Here is an 18,044-nt window from a genome sequence, read left to right as displayed (position 1 = left end):
CCGCATTGGCCAAAATATCCATACTCACAGACTAAATTGGCCAAATTAAAAACACAATAATTATAGTTAATTAACAAGGGGTGTGCTATCTACATACCCCAAATTACTTCACACACATCCTTTGTTAATTTTTATCCTTTGATATTCTTCAATTCATCTGATCTGACGACCGAAAATTAAAAAAATATGTAAGAAATAAAATGAAATATGTGGATATCACATCCCATTAACAATGATGAGCATATCCACGGGAACACAACAAGTATCAAAGGAGTAGTAAAGGAGTGGGGTCCAACGAAACGAATTTTCGGAGTTGGGGATTGCATTGGAGTATAGCCATGTGATGTTGGTCCAGAGTGACCCATGCTTCTATTCCATCTCCCAACTTGGTGTCAACCAAAATTATAAAATTCAAGAAGACGGAATTCCCAGTCGAACCAACGCTGCTGACCCAAACAGGTTTTCCCCACCCGAAATCACCACCTTCGTAGAACCCAAAATTACACCAACTGCTAAACCCATAATAATCTGATTCTGATGACGGCGACGATCTTAATTCCTCCAGAGACTCCAGCATGTGATACTTCCCCTCCTCCTCCTCACCTGCAGATCGCATTTTGTTAACAAAATCACCATCAATCTTTGACACTGCATTCCTCAACTCCTCCACCAGCCCATGCAATTGCAATCCATCAGCTGCCGCATCATTATCATCTAGCGTAAATATTGGTGTCTGGCATCGAGCAGCCGCAATCCAAAGGAGGTTTCCAATTGAGTACTCCAAATCTAAATCCAACAGAGATGTGATCCTTGAGCGGAGGTTGACTGCGTGGGTGAGGAGTGAAGGCCTTCCGAAACCATGTATTTGTTTGGAGGCAGCCATGGCACATTGCCATATGAAAGCCGAAACAACCTCAACACGCGTCGGCCGCTTCACCTTATAATTATTATTCACTGCTGCCACCATGCCCTTGAGGGCCGCTATAGCTGACCCCTCAAACACAAGTCTTCTTGTGACGCACGAGGACTTGCCGTCGTTTATGAACAAGGAACCCCACATCCGAAGTGATGAATCTCTGAGCCATAATTCATCGCTTGTGGGGAACAGACAGGTTGCAGCTGATAAATTGGGTTTGGTGGGGTGAATTATTCTCGAAGCTGCTCTTGGTGTTTGATTATCATCTGAATCTGATGATGATGACAATGTAACTGAATCCGAGGATGTCAACGAGGACGATGAGGATGATAATGAAGATGATCTTGAATACAATGCAGAGCGGGGGAGGCTGCTGCGCAAACGAGCAGTGGCAGTCCAGGCCTTGATAAAGGTGCACAAACCAGCACCATCAAGGATCTTGTGGGAGATGCATAGGCCGATGGCCATGCCGCCACATTTAAACACATTTACTTGAATATTAGTTACACTTGCACCTGTATTACTATTTGTAAGATCACAAGGGAGGAATCGATGCAGTAGCAAAATTAAGTCATCAGGTCGGTTGAGAAATTCACGCAGAGTAGAGTGCTTCACTCGGGCTTCCACGTAATGAGCTCCTTGGTCGTTGCAGTCGATGGACAGGTCATCTTTGATCTGCCCAGCAAGTGGGTAGAACCCAGTCAAGGTCTCTGACAAAGATGTCTTCAGCACATGTAGCCTTTTCATGATTGTGGCCTTGTCTTCGTTGTCGTCGTCATCATCATCATCAAGGTGAGTGGTAGTAGTGCAGGGTTTTATGAGGTTAGGAGTATTATAACTAGGATCAGAATTGTCATAATACAGGATAATAGGAGCAAAGGGAGCAGGTATGAGCTGATCCAAAAGGGAAAGCTTAAAAATTCGGAGGTGAGAGGGCGTTGGGGAGGATGGTATAATTCTATCTTTGGAAACAATTTTTACTTCCATTTTCATCATGAAAGTATGTGGTGTATGTTTTGTTTGACAATTTCTTAGTCCCAACTCAGGTTGGTTTCGTTAACTAGCTAGTTTATATATATATTGGTTCTCCCATTTCCATTTCAATCAAGACTTGGATTCAGACTTTGAACCCTAATAAAAAAATCATTAACTGATGTTTTTTTTTTTTTTCAGATTTGGATTCAGACTTGGATTCAAACTGCGTACAACTAGGCTTTCTTCCTTCTTTAATTTTAGTTTTAATTTTACAGATTTTATGTTTTTTTTTCAGTTTTATATTATCTTTAATATTAGTTAAAATTCATATAAGCATCTATGTCATTTAATAAATAAATAAGAATCATTGGATGTCATGTAATCAAAAAGCTTAAAAAGAGTTTGTCCCTTGAACCTATCCCATATATATATATATCTTCCTGTCAACAACTAGCGAGGCTAGTGCCCATTCTGACATGACTTTGACATGCCAAATTGCACAGTAGGCATGTCGAAACGCATTGAAAATCTTCAAACAATGTCAAGTCCCATTTTTATTCATAATTTTCGTGCACAATCTGCATCCCACAGTTATTATATGATTTTTAGAAGGTCCTCCAACTTATGGATTCGAAAAATCTCGCACCGATTTTATGTCTCGATCGGCAGCAAAAGGCATCTTCCTGCATGAGGTCCGACTCCAGCTTTTTTTGTCATATTAGGGATACCTATACATGCATCGGTCATTTTCTCGCTAGGCATCCGGTTGCCCACTCTACTTTTAATTTACTCTTTGTGATGTTTATCAGACTGAAGCGTGCATACATTCATACATATTATTGATAATGACCATCACTTTACTAACAAATAACAATAGCTCTCTCTATATACAGACAAACATTTTGACAAATATTTTTACACTTTTTTTTAATCATTAGATTTTATAACATTTAATGGTTAAAAAAATGTAATGTGCATGTTTTTAAACATTAGATGACATCGATTATAACTACTAATTAAAAAAAATAATGTTGGCAAGTGACCCTCTACCACAGTGGTGAGGATGAGTGTTGCCCTTGTATCGCGGCATGAGTTCGAAACATGTCGACTCCATTCAACGACTTCAATATATTCTGTTTTGATTCGACTTACACACAATTTCGAAGCACGTATGACATATTAAGCTATCACTCGATCTCTTAAATCCTTTGTTAGGTACCGTAAACAAAACGAAATCCTAAATCTTCACTCTTGGTATCTTTGGGTGATAAATTAGGTTGTAGAAAACTTTGATTACGTAAATTTTACATGAAAATGGGGAGGAGGAAGGAAGGCATATATGCGGGTGTGATTGTTCATGGAAGCCTATTAGAATCGTTAGAATTTAAGTAATCTAATGGCCAAAGAGGAGTGTAAAAGTATTTGTCAAAATGTTTGTTTATTGATCCTAACCTTATATTGGGATACACTCATTTTCTACTACATATTTTGTAACGCTTATTATGTAACTTTTTTTCAAGGAACCAAACCATCTATATTTCAGTTCATCATTTATATATAGATAATCTTTTCAAAAAGTTATACAAATCCAAAATCATTAATACATATATTTGTGGTGAAGAAAATGAACGAGTACTGTTTTGTAATGACTATCATTTAATTAACTGAATGGTCATATGATTTCTTTTTTGGGTGATTTTTGGTAGACATAATCTTTGAGGAAAAACCTAAAAAATAGACGATTAGATCGTTAAAATACATTAAGAAGTGAGCCTTACAAAATATATTCCTCCCTTCCTAATCCTGTAAATATATATGGAAAATTATACATTGAAGCTAAGGGTTGACATAATCAAGGAAGCATGAGACAAACCTTTTCAGTTAAGAATCTAGCTAATCTAGCCAGCTGCTAATTAGTTATTACTTAGGACTGTGATGTTGTGTACAACACGTATTATATATGATAATGATAGTGATATTACTTACTAAAATCATTATATTTTAGCTAGGTACGTGTACTCACTCTAACCTAGTTGGTTAATTTCATTATATTTTTGCTGTATAAATATTATAGCTCTTGAATCATGATATAGAAACTTTCGCATCATGCATGCCTATTATTGTTTCATGTGCATGGCTACAGTAGTAGGTAGGGTCGTCCTCTCCTCAATCGCATAGCTCGCACAATAAAGAATTGAAGAATTAAAGAATCCAATAAAGCTTAATAAGCTCCGCCAATAGTACTGTGTGATGTGTGTAATTGTGTATATGGAATAACGCATCTATTTTTTATTTTTTATTTTGAGTTCGAATACCGCATCTGTTAGCGGAGCTTATTGGATTCTTGTTTGTCCTAAACCCTGAATAAGTTTAAACAGCCGGCTTGCAATATTGCAGCTTATTGTTTGTCCTAGCCCCCAAATAACTACTCCTAACCTTCAACAACGTTGCTCTCCTAACAAACAAAAAATATTCACTTTGCTAATTACGAAGAACTATACAAAATGTGGTGGATGTTAATGCAACAACAGTCGCAACATCAGTTACACAAAACGCAACAAAATTCAATATTCTGATTTCTCTTCCTAATTGCACCATAAGGAAGTCAACCCTGAGATCTTGGGGGCTTTAGGCGTTTAGGCGAGCCTCTAAGAGAGGCTCTTGAGATTCTAAGTCATCCGATGTGTCACATATTTATATAAATAAAAGTGAAAAAACGTCTAGGATATCTAGTACAATAGGAGTCCTGAGTTAAATTAAACGGTTGGACTTGGATGAGCACAGGTTAGCCATAACAAAAAATCAAAAACACCAAACAAAACATATAATAAGCACAGAAACCTATCATTACCTCAAAACATCACACAATCAAGTTTCCTTCTTGCCCTTTTCAATAGATAACATAACTAAGTTACTCAATCTCTATCGAAGACAGTACACTACTCGATCAACTTCAAATTAAAAAAAAAATCGTAGTATGAAGATTAATTACCTCAAATCAATCTTCTAAACTGTATGAGATAGTTAATTTGCAAATCTATTGAAATAGTGATATGGAGATGGAGTTCTAGGGAAATGCTCAAAGAAATACAAAACCCTAGGCCTTGGATCGACTAAACGGACTGAAAACAAAAAAATTGAAAAGAAAAAAAAAATGTGTTTGGTGAGATCGAACTCATGCCCAACAAACAACGGAGTTTCTAATTCACAAATACGGTAACAATCCAATTTTAACAAAATGCTTAATTTTTTGTTATTACAAACCTAACACATAAGATAAAAGAAATTTTGGGGACCCTCTCAGGAGGGACAAAAACTTGTGTGGAGCTTAGCTTATTACTAGATTTTGCTGAGTGGTACTACAATCCTCTCAAAACTCGCCACGTCGCAAATCTTAAATATAATTTTTTTCATTCTCTTATATTTAGCATTCTAATAATTATATTTTTTTACTAATTCATTATACACCATGAGATCAAATCTAATGGTTCATTTTTTTTCTTCTTTTTCTCTCTCTCTCATTTTTCTTCCCATTTTTTCTCTGCCGTCTTCTTCCCACAAGTTCTCTGCCACCTTCTTCCCTCTCCTCTCTCTAAATACAAACGTGCAGACTATTATCAAGTTGATTTTTTCACAATCTATTTGTACACTTAACTCTTTGAGTGGATTTCATATTTTTACAAAGAACCTATCTAAACTAAAAGCAGGACATCACTTAAGGTTATTTAGCTTATTACGCCATATAATAAGCTTAGAAAACCACTCAGCATAAACCTATCATTTGAAACAAAATCAAAGGTTAGACTAATATATTAATAAAATACTCATAATAAAGAAGGTAGATGTCACATCCCGATCCAGGGTCCACCACATCTCAAACTCGACTCTGCCGTAGCACTATATTGTCCGCTTTGGGTCCTGACCACGCCCTCACAGTTTGAGTGGATTTCATATTTTCACAAAGAACCTATCTAAACTAAAAGCAGGACATCACTTAAGGTTATTTAGCTTATTACGCCATATAATAAGCTTAGAAAACCACTCAGCATAAACCTATCATTTGAAACAAAATCAAAGGTTAGACTAATATATTAATAAAATACTCATAATAAAGAAGGTAGATGTCACATCCCGATCCAGGGTCCACCACATCCCAAGCTCGACTCTGCCGTAGCACTATATTGTCCGCTTTGGGTCCTGACCACGCCCTCACGGTTTTGTTTCTGGGAACTCAGACGATAACTTCTCAGTGGGTCACCCATCCTGGATTGCTCTCGTTGCCATCTCACTTAACTTTGGAGTTCCTAAGAAATCTGAAACTAGTGAGCTCCTAAAAGACATCGTGCTATATGGAGGTGAGCATGTACATATAAGGCATAGAGGATCCACTCTCCTGGACGATGTGGGATCTAACAATAAATGTGTCAGGATACCCTAATTTTTATTATGAAATATAAAGAAACCAAATACCCTCACTTGAACCCATAAACCCCCAATTATAAGAAAGAAAGAAAGAATTAACTCTAATATGCGATCAAATAAAATATTGATAAAGAATTAAAAAAAAAAGACCTTAGAATTTTTTGTTGCTTCCCATGATAAGAGTTGGATAAGGTATTTTTTTGGGGTGCATAATTTTAATTTTTTTTTTCGAATAAAAGCAAGAAACAGAAGTGGGAAGGAGAAGAAAGTGAAGAGAGTTCTACGGCAAAATATAAAGGAAAATTTGGGAAGAAAAAAAATGCACTATTAGATTGATCTATTTATATTAATTAGTAGAAAAATAATTATGAGAATGTTAAATATAAAAGAATGGTAAAATATTATATCTAAGACTTGCTACGTGGTGAGTTTTGAGTGGATTGTAGTGCCACTTAGCAAAATCCAATGGCAAGCCAAGTTCCCGCACTTCGAGCAGTTTACGTGTCTCCTCATTTCAATGATTATGTACCAACTGTCTATTATGGCAATCCGTTTCCCAATGTACTTCGTTATGACCACCTAGCTCGGATTTTCTTATTTGCTCTTCTCTTTCACATAAGTTCCCGGCGAGAGGCTGTTAGCAGTCTTTCTTTTGTTTTGGCTGCTCGTAGGGTAGTTCAGTTGCTTATGAGATATCTTAAAAGACTTCTCGGCCAAAACGGATAACGGCGGCTACCCTCAAAGCTGGTCTCGGAGCATACAATGCCCTAAATGAAACCTAAAGCCCGTCCAAAATGAATGCTCATTTTGGCAAACCCAGTAATATTTTTTTTCTAGTAGAGCGATAGCCTTAATGGGGTGGATGGGGAGAGGAATCGGTGGGAATTGAATGCACCAGGATACATAAACATGATTGCTTTTTGCCTTTACAATAAAGCGCCATCGATAATTTTTAAGCAATGCATAAGTGAACTTCCTAAACTACAAGTCTCTTTGCAATCCAATATTTTTAAATTCTAAAATGTTTTTGAATGCTCTTGTGAGAATTGTTAATGTCAGTTCAGTATTTCAGCTTGTATTCCCTGGCACCCCCTACAGTTGACCGTCGCACATCGATCCTGGACGTATGTCGGGATCAGAGTGTGACATGGTGCCCACAAATAGCCTTCCAAAAAAAAAAAAAAGCCTGTTGGGGCACCTTTTTTGTGTTTTGGGCAATTAAGCAGCCCTTGCTTTTGCCGGTGGACTTGCTCTAATGTGCATGTTGGTTGGTTGGTGCCTATTCTATTAATGTATTTGGACATTCTCACTTATCAAATTCCATGTCATTTTGTACTAAAAAAAATACTTTTTAATGCTTTTGGCTAGAGATTAAAGATGGAAAGCAAAAAAATAATTTCAAAGGCATTCAATGTCTTGTATTTTGTGCAAAAAAAGTAACACATGACAAAGTGAGATCGTCCAAATGTAAAGGTTAGCACAAAATTGCTAACATTTCTCTAGATATCTATCCTTGGATTGGAGCCCATTGGTCAAGTGACGATTTTTCAATTTTAGAGGGCAAAGTGAGACCCGAGTTTTGTTGCGGGGGCAATTGACACAATTAAGCTTAGGCTATGGGGCAAGACTGTAAATGAAGACCTTATCTTTATACAACTAATTGATCCTCGGAATAAAAATAGAATAATAAACAAAAGATAGAGATACAGAGCAGTGAGTCAGTGACTGTATTTTGAGATCAGATTCAGGTTGAAAGGGAAGAATGGAGAAGCTTATATCAAGAAGGTACAAAGAAAGACCTATGCCTGAGGGTTACATATTCCCACCCGATGTAAGACCCGGAAAGCTTGCTGTCGTTCCTCTATGCAACAACACCATTCCAGTCATTGATTTGGGTTTGGATGGTGGAGGAGCAGCACAAGCTTGTGATATAGTTGGCCAAATACTTGAGGCCAGCCAAGAATTTGGATTTTTTCAGGTCATTCAAATTCTTCCATCTGTAATTCTGTATGTAGCTTGTAAGTTATTAGTACTAGTGTATATCAAATTCTAAATGAATAATTTTTCATTTTGTATATGAAGAAGAGCAGGTAATTAAACATGGGATATCAGAAAATTTGTTGAAGGAGACAGTGGGATTGTTGAAAGAGTTGTTCCAAGAGTTGCCTGATGAGGACATTGCAAGCCTCTACTCCGACGACCCCAACAAAAGCTGCAGGCTCTTCACCAGCACCAGCGGTGGAAATTTTGATGCGGAACCTGTTCATTTTTGGCGTGACAGCCTCAAACACCCTTGTCATCCTCTTTCACAGGAATGCAACCAACTTTGGCCTGAAAAACCAACCAGATATCGGTAAGTCCAAGCTTAGATAATGTACATATGATGTATTTTCAGACAGACAGCTAGTATTTAGTCAAAAGGGTTTATTGATGAGATTTGAATTCAGAGATGTTGTCGGGGAATGTTCGACACAAGTGAGGGAACTGGCTTGGAAGATCTTGGAGCTAATGAGTCAAGGACTTGGGCTGGGACCTGGGTATTTCAGGGGTGAAGTAAGCCAAGAAATGTTACTGTCAGCAAATTATTACCCACCTTGCCCGGAACCAAGTTTAACACTAGGATTACCTAAACACGGTGATCCAAACCTTATAACCATTTTACTCCAAGGGGATGATCATGTCAGTGGTCTGCAAGTTCTCAAGGATGGGGAATGGATTTCTGTTGTTCCTTTTCCACATGCGCTTGTGGTTAATGTCGGTTATCAATTACAGGTACAGCTTCCCTCTCTACCATTATCTTCCTCACCGATCGCCTTCTTTTGGTTTGCCATGCGTGACCATTGACAAATTATACACGGTTGCAAAATTGTTGCGGGGATATTGTAGGTTATCAGCAATGGCAAGTTGAAAAGTGCTGAACACCGGGTAGTGACGAATTCAAGTGCTGCTCGGATTTCAGCTGGGTTTTTCGTGATGCCTTCCCATGATTGCCTTATAGAACCTGCTGCAACTCTTATCAATGCAAGCAATCCCCAACTTTACAAAGGCTTCCCATACAAAGACTTCTTTCTCAACTTTGGTAAAACGCTGGGAAAAACCGAACAAGTACTGGATCGCTTTAAGCTTCAGGGTTAGCTAGCTCAATGCAACTTGAAACGGGATATTCAAAAGTTTCGCTTTAAGCACTGCTCATTTGATCAAATGTCATTTTTGCTCTCTGACGAGGCTAAAACTTACAAAGGTCTCCGACTACAGTTGGAGTTTATTTTGGGTCATTTTATTGATAAGTGCCATCTCTGTGAAGAACTGAGAATCGAGTTCGAGTGAAATTTGCATAGTTGTGCGAATCATGTGTATCCAATTAATCTCGAATACATATGTGATGAGTACCGCAATATATGGAAATTTGTTTATTTTCATGTATATACGCATTCTAGTCTGCAACTTCATCTGCATCTGCAAGTCGTACAAACTTCTACGGAGCGTTTAACACTGATACAAAGAAATGCGATTATTAATATTTATTCACAGGCACAGGCACAGACACAGGCCACATATTATATGTACAGAGAGCAAAAAATGTCAGTCTTCCGACGACCCTTGGTCACACTCTCTTGTGCTCTTGACCAACAGCATTGTCACTCATGATTCACGGAACCCAGTTCGTTCTTCAAAGTTCTCCTGCCCAACCACAACTTGCTCTAATGTTCATGTCTGCCTCCTCACCGTCATCTCCTCGATGATAAACCTTATAATTTTGCAAAGAAACAATTAAGCCATATTCCATTACTCAAGTTTTAATTTAAACAGGATTTGACAAAACCAAGTCACCACACAACGTTTAGAATCAAGTGTCTATTTGCACAGAAATCAGAAATCAAACACTATAATAAAGTGTTCATCAAAACCATAAAACAATAACATCATATGGTGCTGAATAAATGGTACCTTTCTGAATTCTGATGATAGTGGATCCTAGTAGACACCATCATAATTCATATGGTGCTGCGAACCTTGCTGGGTCCACGGTGGCAGGCATATTGAATCCAAGCAGGGATGCGATCAACCCAAACTCCATCTCCATGCTTGCATTGTGAGGAATGGCTGAACTGGAGATCCCATCCATTAAAGCTCATTCACGGTATACAATGTCCACCTTCTTCTCTGTTAAATCCAAATTTCAAATAACCTAGAGATGAAGCAAACAGGTGTTAAGGGAAAACAGATTCCAACGCTTTCCATGTCTCCTCGGTGTCTGTTGTTATTAAAAGTATGCTCCGCCTGAGAAAGAAAGAGCGGATTTTAACTAGTTTATTAGTGAAAGTCGATAGTAGTGGGGAAATAGAATGAAATGAAGAAAAATGTGAAATCACGGTTAACATCCCCTTCCCCAGTTCCCCTTGTTGGAACGTGAAACTAGTATTCAAGCAAGATGAAGCAAGGCAGAGCATAGTAACAAAGTATTACATGCCGAAGGCAGAAGCCAGCAGCAGGCAGCCCATATTCATTTGTAATGCTTCTGTTAATGCCTCCTAATTCGATCGGTGAAACCCTAAAACCCTCAACCTGTTGAAACATTTGGAAAAATAGCCTAAATTTAAATCAGAAATAGAATTTTAGCCAACTATTACAAATTGTTATAGTTCTAACCAAAACTTGATATGAAAATACTACAATATTATTTATTAACTAAAATATTTTCAAACCTATATCTTTTCTATCTATTCATGGCTTTAGTTCAGATCAGTTATAGACGGGCGGTTAGATTGGGGAAATTTGAAAAAATAGCCAAAATTTAGATCAGAAATAGAATTCTAGCCAACTATCACAAACTATTATAAATCTAACCAAAATTTAATATGAAAATACTACAATACCCTTTCTTAACTAAAATATTTGCAAACCTATATCTTTTCAATCTATTCATGGCTTTAGTCCAAAATAGTAGATGACCAAAACACAGTTATAGGCTTAAGGCGGCTCACATCATCGTAGACGATTGAAGATTTTATTCATCGAGATCCATACGAATGCACCTACCCATTGGCGGTAAAGGAAAAGCCAAACAATTGCTCTCCAAAGTACTCAACCATATCGTCCGTCTGATAGAATTAACACATGTAGTCATAACGGACTGGATAATTATTCTCTTTCTAATCTCAGCATAAGCTGATTAAGGTAGGCATATTATTTCCAAAAATCCATTTATATTTCGGCAAATCCAACTCAGAGCATCTGTGCAGTGAAGATGGACTTCTTGACAATTAATATGCCCCTTTAATGGAGATGGTCGACCCTATTAAATGGAAAATGCATTCTTTATGCATAAGAGACTCCCTCAGCTTAAAAGGAGAACATAATTTTTAATCGACATGTAATATAATTAGGACATCAATGTCGAGCTCTTCCTCAAGTTTAACAACCTTGTTAATTTCCTCCATGATGGCTTTGACATATTCCTCCTCATAAATCCTGTGAAAAAAAAAGAAGGGAATTTTGATACATAGTCAAAATTTGGACCGTGAATGGATGGAGATGATATATTTTTGCAATTAATTTAGTTTAAAAGGGTATTGTAGTACTTTCATGTCAAATTTTAGTTAGAATTATAAAAAAAAAAATAATGGTTGGTTAAAATTCAATTCATAGTCAAAATTTTGGCTATTTTTCTAAATTTCCCCAACATTTTAGTGTCATTCCAAATTAATCTCAACATTTCTAAACATTCTAAATAAGTATCAAACTTATTAAAAATGTCATATCCATTAAGCCCAATTAATTTTTCAAACATAGATTAAACTTGTATAATATGAAACCCAGTAATCAAACATGTATTGAATTGAATAAAAAATGGACCTAAATTGAAATTACATCAGGAGGGCAATCTCTTAACAAAAAAAAAAGGGTTAAAAATTCAGATAGGGCTTCAAGGAGTTTGTTTATGTTCATGTGATTCCTTATTTGTTGATACTTGACTCGTAACGCGTCCAGTTATTTTTTGTGGGTGGTGAAGATGATGGTGATCGTATCATGGCAGTTCATACCATTGTCAATAACCTCCATGACCTTCTTCTTGATGTTGGCCACTTGAGTTGCAGGGTGAAATTGGTGGTTTTGCGTAGGGTTTGGAGGTGATAGCATGAATGGGGTTGGTGGTAATCGTTAGTTGGTGGATGGTATGCTTTTATGACTTATGTTGATAAGCGTAGTTAATTTAATAGATTTTTAACTGAGGCTTAATAGATGTGACATTTTCAATATGTTAGGTACTTATTTGGAATGTTTAAAAAGATTCATACCAATTTGGAATGACACTAAAAGGTTAAGGGGGTTTAGGTACTTAAATCATTTTCTTTTCTTCTGAAAAAAGAGTAATGGGCCTATGGCCCAATAACATCCTCAGCAGTCAGGCCCAAAAACAAATAAAAGTGAACACAAGCTCCCCGTAGTCCTTTATTATAAGTTTTACACTAACGACATGTCGTGTGCAACCGACGCAGTGTGTGCGAGTGCGCAACTATAAATTAGGGGAAGAGAGGGAGGGGAGACGGTTCGTTTTAGGGTTTTGCGGAGCAGAACAGAGCGAAAAGAAGAAGACCAACAGTCAGTAAGTGAATCATGAGCAGAAGTTTGGGAATTCCGGTGAAGCTTCTTCACGAGGCGTCAGGGCACGTGGTGACGGTGGAGCTCAAGAGCGGTGAGCTTTACAGAGGAAGCATGGTCGAGTGCGAGGACAACTGGAACTGTCAGCTCGAGAACATCACCTACACCGCCAAGGTACTCCAGCCTCTCTCATCTATCGTTTCTTCTTCGTATATAGTTTCTTCAATGTGCTGTTATTTTTGCTTTCTTTGAACGCCTGCGATCTCCGCTGCCATCTTTTGAATTAAAACCCTAGATTTCATGCGCTTGCACTGACACTGCACCTCTCTCTTACTGAATCTGATGAACCAATTACAAGACAATGTTCCCAAAAAAAAAAAACCCTGAGCTTTAAGAAGTAGAGTAGGCTTAAAAGCCGATGAAAAAGTTGGATTGAAAGGTAAAGGAATTGGAATTCTGCACTCTATTAGGCATATTTCCCTAGATGGAGCTGAGTGATTATTTCCATATTTTAGGATCGGAAAAGGGGGAGAGGGAGAGGGTGAAGAGTCTTAGGCAATTATTGCGTTTCTTTTTTCCTTGCTAAAAAATTGCCAACTTAATCTTATACGTCCTGAACCTGATGGTCAATTTTGAAAAGAAGAGAAACGGAAATTAGTTTAGAAATATCCGATGTTGGATGTTACTTAGTCGCTCTTATTTTCAAAGCTTGAACAATTACTTTATCTTTGTTTCATTTAGTTTCTGACATTGGTACACTCATCTACAGGACGGAAAAGTTTCACAGCTTGAGCACGTATTCATCCGAGGGAGCAAAGTAAGGTATATAATGACGGATCCTTTTTGTATGACAGCGCCCATACATATAATTTGGTCAAGTTGTGTTTCTTTGCTACTCCCAATGATTGTTCCACTGATATTGATTTGAAATTTTAATAGGTTTATGGTCATACCTGACATGCTGAAGAATGCTCCAATGTTCAAGCGCCTGGATGCTAGAATCAAGGTATCATTCCATGTCTAAATGATCGTTGAGTTATCGATAGTGATGAATTTTGTTTTTTACTGACATTTTGATTTCTGAATCTGGAAGGGCAAGGGTGCTTCACTAGGAGTTGGCAGAGGTAGAGCTGTTTCAATGCGGGCTAAGGTAAGCTCTTCTAATTTGTACTGAATCTTAATAATTGAAAGCTTGATGCCTTCCATTTGAACATTCATGTGTGAGAAAAATGTGGAGACAGCACAGAAGACTGCATTGTGAGAAATAGAGGGTTCCTTGATTTAGTCTTCTCTTCTAGCACCTTAGCTTAGGCATAGGGATACAAAACTCTGAAAATATGGCTTGAACACCTCTTTTATAGAAAGAGAAAAGGAGAAATGGATTCAGCTTTGAATAAATATATTTTCCTGTGCAGGCTCAAGCGGCTGGCCGTGGGACAGCTGGTAGGGGTGTTGTACCACCTGTTCGGAGGTAATCAGTCGGACGTAATCAGCCCTTTGTGCGACCCTTCAGCATCCTCGTTGTAAAAGAATAGACTTTGTTTGGGAGATGAGGAGAAATCAGAAATTGCGTATCTTGACAGGCTGTTCTCGTTTTGTATGCATGTTATGTTTTGGATGCTGCATCTTTTGACCTTACATGTACTCGATTTTCTTGTAGTTGATATTGTTGATGTAATAGCTTCGTTTCAATCTAAATCTGCAGACTTAGTAGCCTTCGTTCTGTTTATTTTCTCATAAGTTATAAAGGAGAGAAGGAAAACCCTGTGGCATGTTTTTTCATCATCCAACCTTCCCGTGAGCCTGTGGTAATAGTCGTCGCTGCTAGAATGACAGGCTCAAAACCTGATGAACATGAGACCAACTCCAATGGTGGGTTAAAAGTCAAATTACCCTCCAAAATTTTCTCCCAAACCCAATCCAAGGGGAAAATTTGGGCTAAATGCTAAATGCTAAATCAAGGCTAAATTCCCTTCAAAATTTAGCCTAGAAATTGGAATTTAAATTTTTCAATATTTATCGGAATTTAAAATTTTTTTATATTAAAATGTTTATAAAATTAATTTACGATAGTCTACATATTTTTTTTTTAAATTTAATTTAACAAAAAAAAATAGCCTAAGTTTATTATTTAATAATCCCGGGCTAAAATTTTAAGCTAGAACGATTGAAGTAGAAAAGCTGTTTTTGGGTTAAAAGCTAAATTTTTCGAGCTAAAATATTTGGCTCTTAGCCCAACCATTGGAGATGGTCTGATAAGTACCCTCATCATGGTGAACCACAATCAACTGAAAGAATTAAGGGCTTTTCCTCCCTTTGTTGTGCCTTGGCCCGTTTGTCAGTGTGGAAACGAGATTCAGATTACAACCTCACCAAAATCACACTCAGTTGAACAGAATAAAATACAAGAAATAAAGACACCGAGAAATTTACGAGGTTCGGCAAAAACCTGCCTACGTCCCCGGAGAGATATTGCTCTTCACTATGAGAATAACAGTACAAGTACACATGAGTTAAATCAACATAACCCAATCCCAAATCCCTTGCACACCCACTCATAGAATTTTCCCAAGAGCCTCACTCTACCCCAAGAGTTCTTTCACTAGAATACTTTTCACTCTAGCTCTCTTGATTTTCTCTCACCCGTGCCCATGCTTTCCCATGGGAGAGCCGAATGCTCTCACCCTTTGGATGCTCTCTGATGTTTTCTTAGGAGAGAGCCAAATCTCTCATTCTCTCCCTTCGGTTCTTAGCAAAATAAATAGCAAAAGAAAAAGGAATCAACTTTCCATTTTTCCACAAACATCATCATTAAAGTAAAAGCAAGCATCATCATTATGGTTTTACTCATGATGATGTCCACCAAACTTTTGCTTTTACTTTGTCTGCAATTTTCATGCAACCCACACCATGTGATATTTCCACCGAAAGCAAACACAGGTCACTTCATTGTTGTTAACACATGACTCATAATTACTCACAAATGTATGAGCCAAACACAACACCCTTACTATTTATATTTCAACAGTTCAACTAACACACATATGGATAATGGATATACATGAAACAAATTAAATTTCGACGAAGAAGTTTATAGAAATTGAGGAAAAGCCAACACATAATGTAAACAAATTAGTGGAAGTTCTAGAAAGCAAATGCAGAAATTCCAAGGGTTGGAAGCATCTGTTGTAGAACTAGAACCTGTCAGAACCACCCTAAAGAATCGGAACGGTAGAAGAGCGTTCTGTCCAGTTACGGGCCATGACGCAAATTGCCCAGGCTTGCATATAGTTTGGTCATTCTCGTGCGCTCTCAGATTTGTCCACGTCTTCCCATCCAGAGATCCATATGAGAACAGTAACATATTCAACAACAGGATTACTTCATTCTCTTTCCTCGGTGTCCCACGATACTCGTAAACACCCCCAAAAGATTGCATTGAGAACCTTTTCTTCAGAAGTCAGTCAAATCTGGATGCTGCAAGCCAGAGATATTATAAGTTGTCAAGTTGTATTTGAATCAATAATTCTCATTACAAGTACAATTAACATTTTCTTGTATTAAATATAATTCTGCTTTATATTTTGTCCCCTTCGAAGTTAAAATTGCAGCCACACCCTTGCCACAAGGTAAAACTCACTGGTCTCACTAAGGTGGTAAGCTTACTCCCTCCCACAGGACGCCTTTCCAACTTCAACCTCACTGGTCTCTTACGTTAGTCCTTTTGTATACATGACCTCATGTATTAATCCGGAGCCTTAATTTATCCGTTAATACTGATACTAGTGACTTGAACAGTAAGATCCTACCTGAATGATATTGCTAAAGGTTGTCTCATCTAACAAAACAAAGTCAATGCTTGCGGTTGTACAGTAGTCAAAGTGTATCGAAAAGTACGTCTAGCAAGTTTCCTGAATAAGTGTGCATGATGGAATCAATGAAACCACTTGAAGGAGGGGGGGGGTTAAAACTTATATTTTAAGCTTTATTCCAAGAGTTGGAGATAGTCTTAAAAGTAATGTTATACTTATCATATTTTTCATACAACACTTGTACTATTTCTTTAATAGGCCTCGTTTGGCAGCTCGGACTGTACTGACTATTTCTGTCGGATAGGATAAATAGCCACCGGATAGTACTGACTAAATTAATCGGACGTTTGGTGCAGTATCGGACTAATGATCGTATTATTTATACTGTGTTTGGTTATACCGGATAGGAGGAATCAAACTTAAAATAAAATTAAACTTAAAAAAAAAAAAAAAAAAAACTGAAATCAGCTTTTTGTTCCCAGATGTCTCCGCACCCCCAAACACCCTCCCTCTCCCTCCCTTCTTCTTCTTCCCCGACTGCATAATCCCAAATAATTTTTCCAGTCTCTGCGAGCAGATATCGCCCTCTTTGTGAGTAATGCTTTAGAATGTCACAAAAAAGTTGACCTTTTTTCCCGACTGCATAATCAAAACTGCATAATCAAAACTTAAAATAAATATAAAAAAAAAAAACTGAAACCATCACTTTTTTCCCAGATCTCTCCGCCGCACACCCCAAATTCCCTCCCTCTCTCTCCCTTATTCTTCCTCGACTGCAGAAGAATCCCAAATTGAAATTATCTTTCCACCGCACCATGTTTCTTTGCAAGACCCAGTTGCAGGGGAGGACGGCGAGTGGATGAAAGGACGATGACGATGCCGAGAGGACGACGACGCCGAGAGAACGACGACGAGGGAGGCGACGGGGAAGGCGAGAGGAAGACGACGACGCCGAGAGAACGACGATGAGGAAGGCGACGAGGAAGGCGGCGGGGAAGGCGACGAGGAAGGCGACGGGGAAGGTGACGAGGAAGGCCACAAGAAGAGGACGACGAGGAAGGCGACGGGGAGGACGACGACGATGCCGAGAGAATGCGAGAGAGAGAGGGCCGAGTTCGCGAGAGGACCGACTAATAATCCGAGCCTTTTGGTTGGGTTTATTAATCCGACATATACCCTCTTAGATAAGCAGACCGGTTAAATTAATCTGGCGCTTATTTAGTACGATTGAGCGCCAAACACCCGCGTCCGTATAACTAGTCCTATCCGATCCTTTATCTGATCTGTCAAACAGGAAGTCCACCAACATAAATGAA

The 18,044-nt window shown here is 38.1% G+C and overlaps 3 protein-coding genes and 1 long non-coding RNA gene across 5 annotated transcripts; 2 read left to right on the top strand and 2 right to left on the bottom strand.

The window, feature by feature from the left end:
* Positions 1 to 265: 265 nt before the first annotated feature.
* Positions 266 to 1,903, bottom strand: LOC103420883 (limonoid 7-O-acetyltransferse-like). Its single transcript, XM_008358923.3, has one exon. The coding sequence runs from the start codon at positions 1,901 to 1,903 to the stop codon at positions 266 to 268; it is 1,638 nt and encodes a 545-aa protein (XP_008357145.3).
* Positions 1,904 to 7,909: 6,006 nt separating this feature from the next.
* On the top strand, positions 7,910 to 9,736 carry LOC103450317 (flavanone 3-dioxygenase 2-like). The gene is made up of 4 exons (XM_008389646.4): positions 7,910 to 8,291; positions 8,404 to 8,666; positions 8,761 to 9,085; positions 9,200 to 9,736. The coding sequence occupies exons 1-4, from the start codon at positions 8,076 to 8,078 to the stop codon at positions 9,446 to 9,448; spliced, it is 1,053 nt and encodes a 350-aa protein (XP_008387868.1). The 5' UTR covers positions 7,910 to 8,075; the 3' UTR covers positions 9,449 to 9,736.
* On the bottom strand, positions 9,711 to 10,887 carry LOC103450316 (uncharacterized). Of its 2 annotated transcripts, XR_003769421.2 has the most exons (3): positions 10,781 to 10,887; positions 10,262 to 10,594; positions 9,711 to 10,061 (listed from the first exon to the last, which is right to left on the bottom strand). It is a non-coding gene; the product is annotated as an uncharacterized lncRNA (long non-coding RNA). The 2 variants fall into 2 exon arrangements; XR_003769420.2 differs by lacking the exon at positions 10,781 to 10,887 and having other exon boundaries at positions 10,262 to 10,738.
* A 1,932-nt stretch (positions 10,888 to 12,819) lies between these two features.
* LOC103450318 (small nuclear ribonucleoprotein SmD3b) lies at positions 12,820 to 14,632 on the top strand. Its single transcript, XM_008389648.4, has 5 exons — positions 12,820 to 13,090; positions 13,686 to 13,738; positions 13,856 to 13,922; positions 14,010 to 14,066; positions 14,332 to 14,632. The coding sequence occupies exons 1-5, from the start codon at positions 12,932 to 12,934 to the stop codon at positions 14,389 to 14,391; spliced, it is 396 nt and encodes a 131-aa protein (XP_008387870.1). The 5' UTR covers positions 12,820 to 12,931; the 3' UTR covers positions 14,392 to 14,632.
* Positions 14,633 to 18,044: the final 3,412 nt, after the last annotated feature.

Source organism: Malus domestica, chromosome 15 (genome assembly GCF_042453785.1).
Source record: "Malus domestica chromosome 15, GDT2T_hap1".
NCBI lineage: Eukaryota > Viridiplantae > Streptophyta > Magnoliopsida > Rosales > Rosaceae > Malus > Malus domestica.
This window is presented reverse-complemented; position numbering and strand designations above follow the sequence as displayed.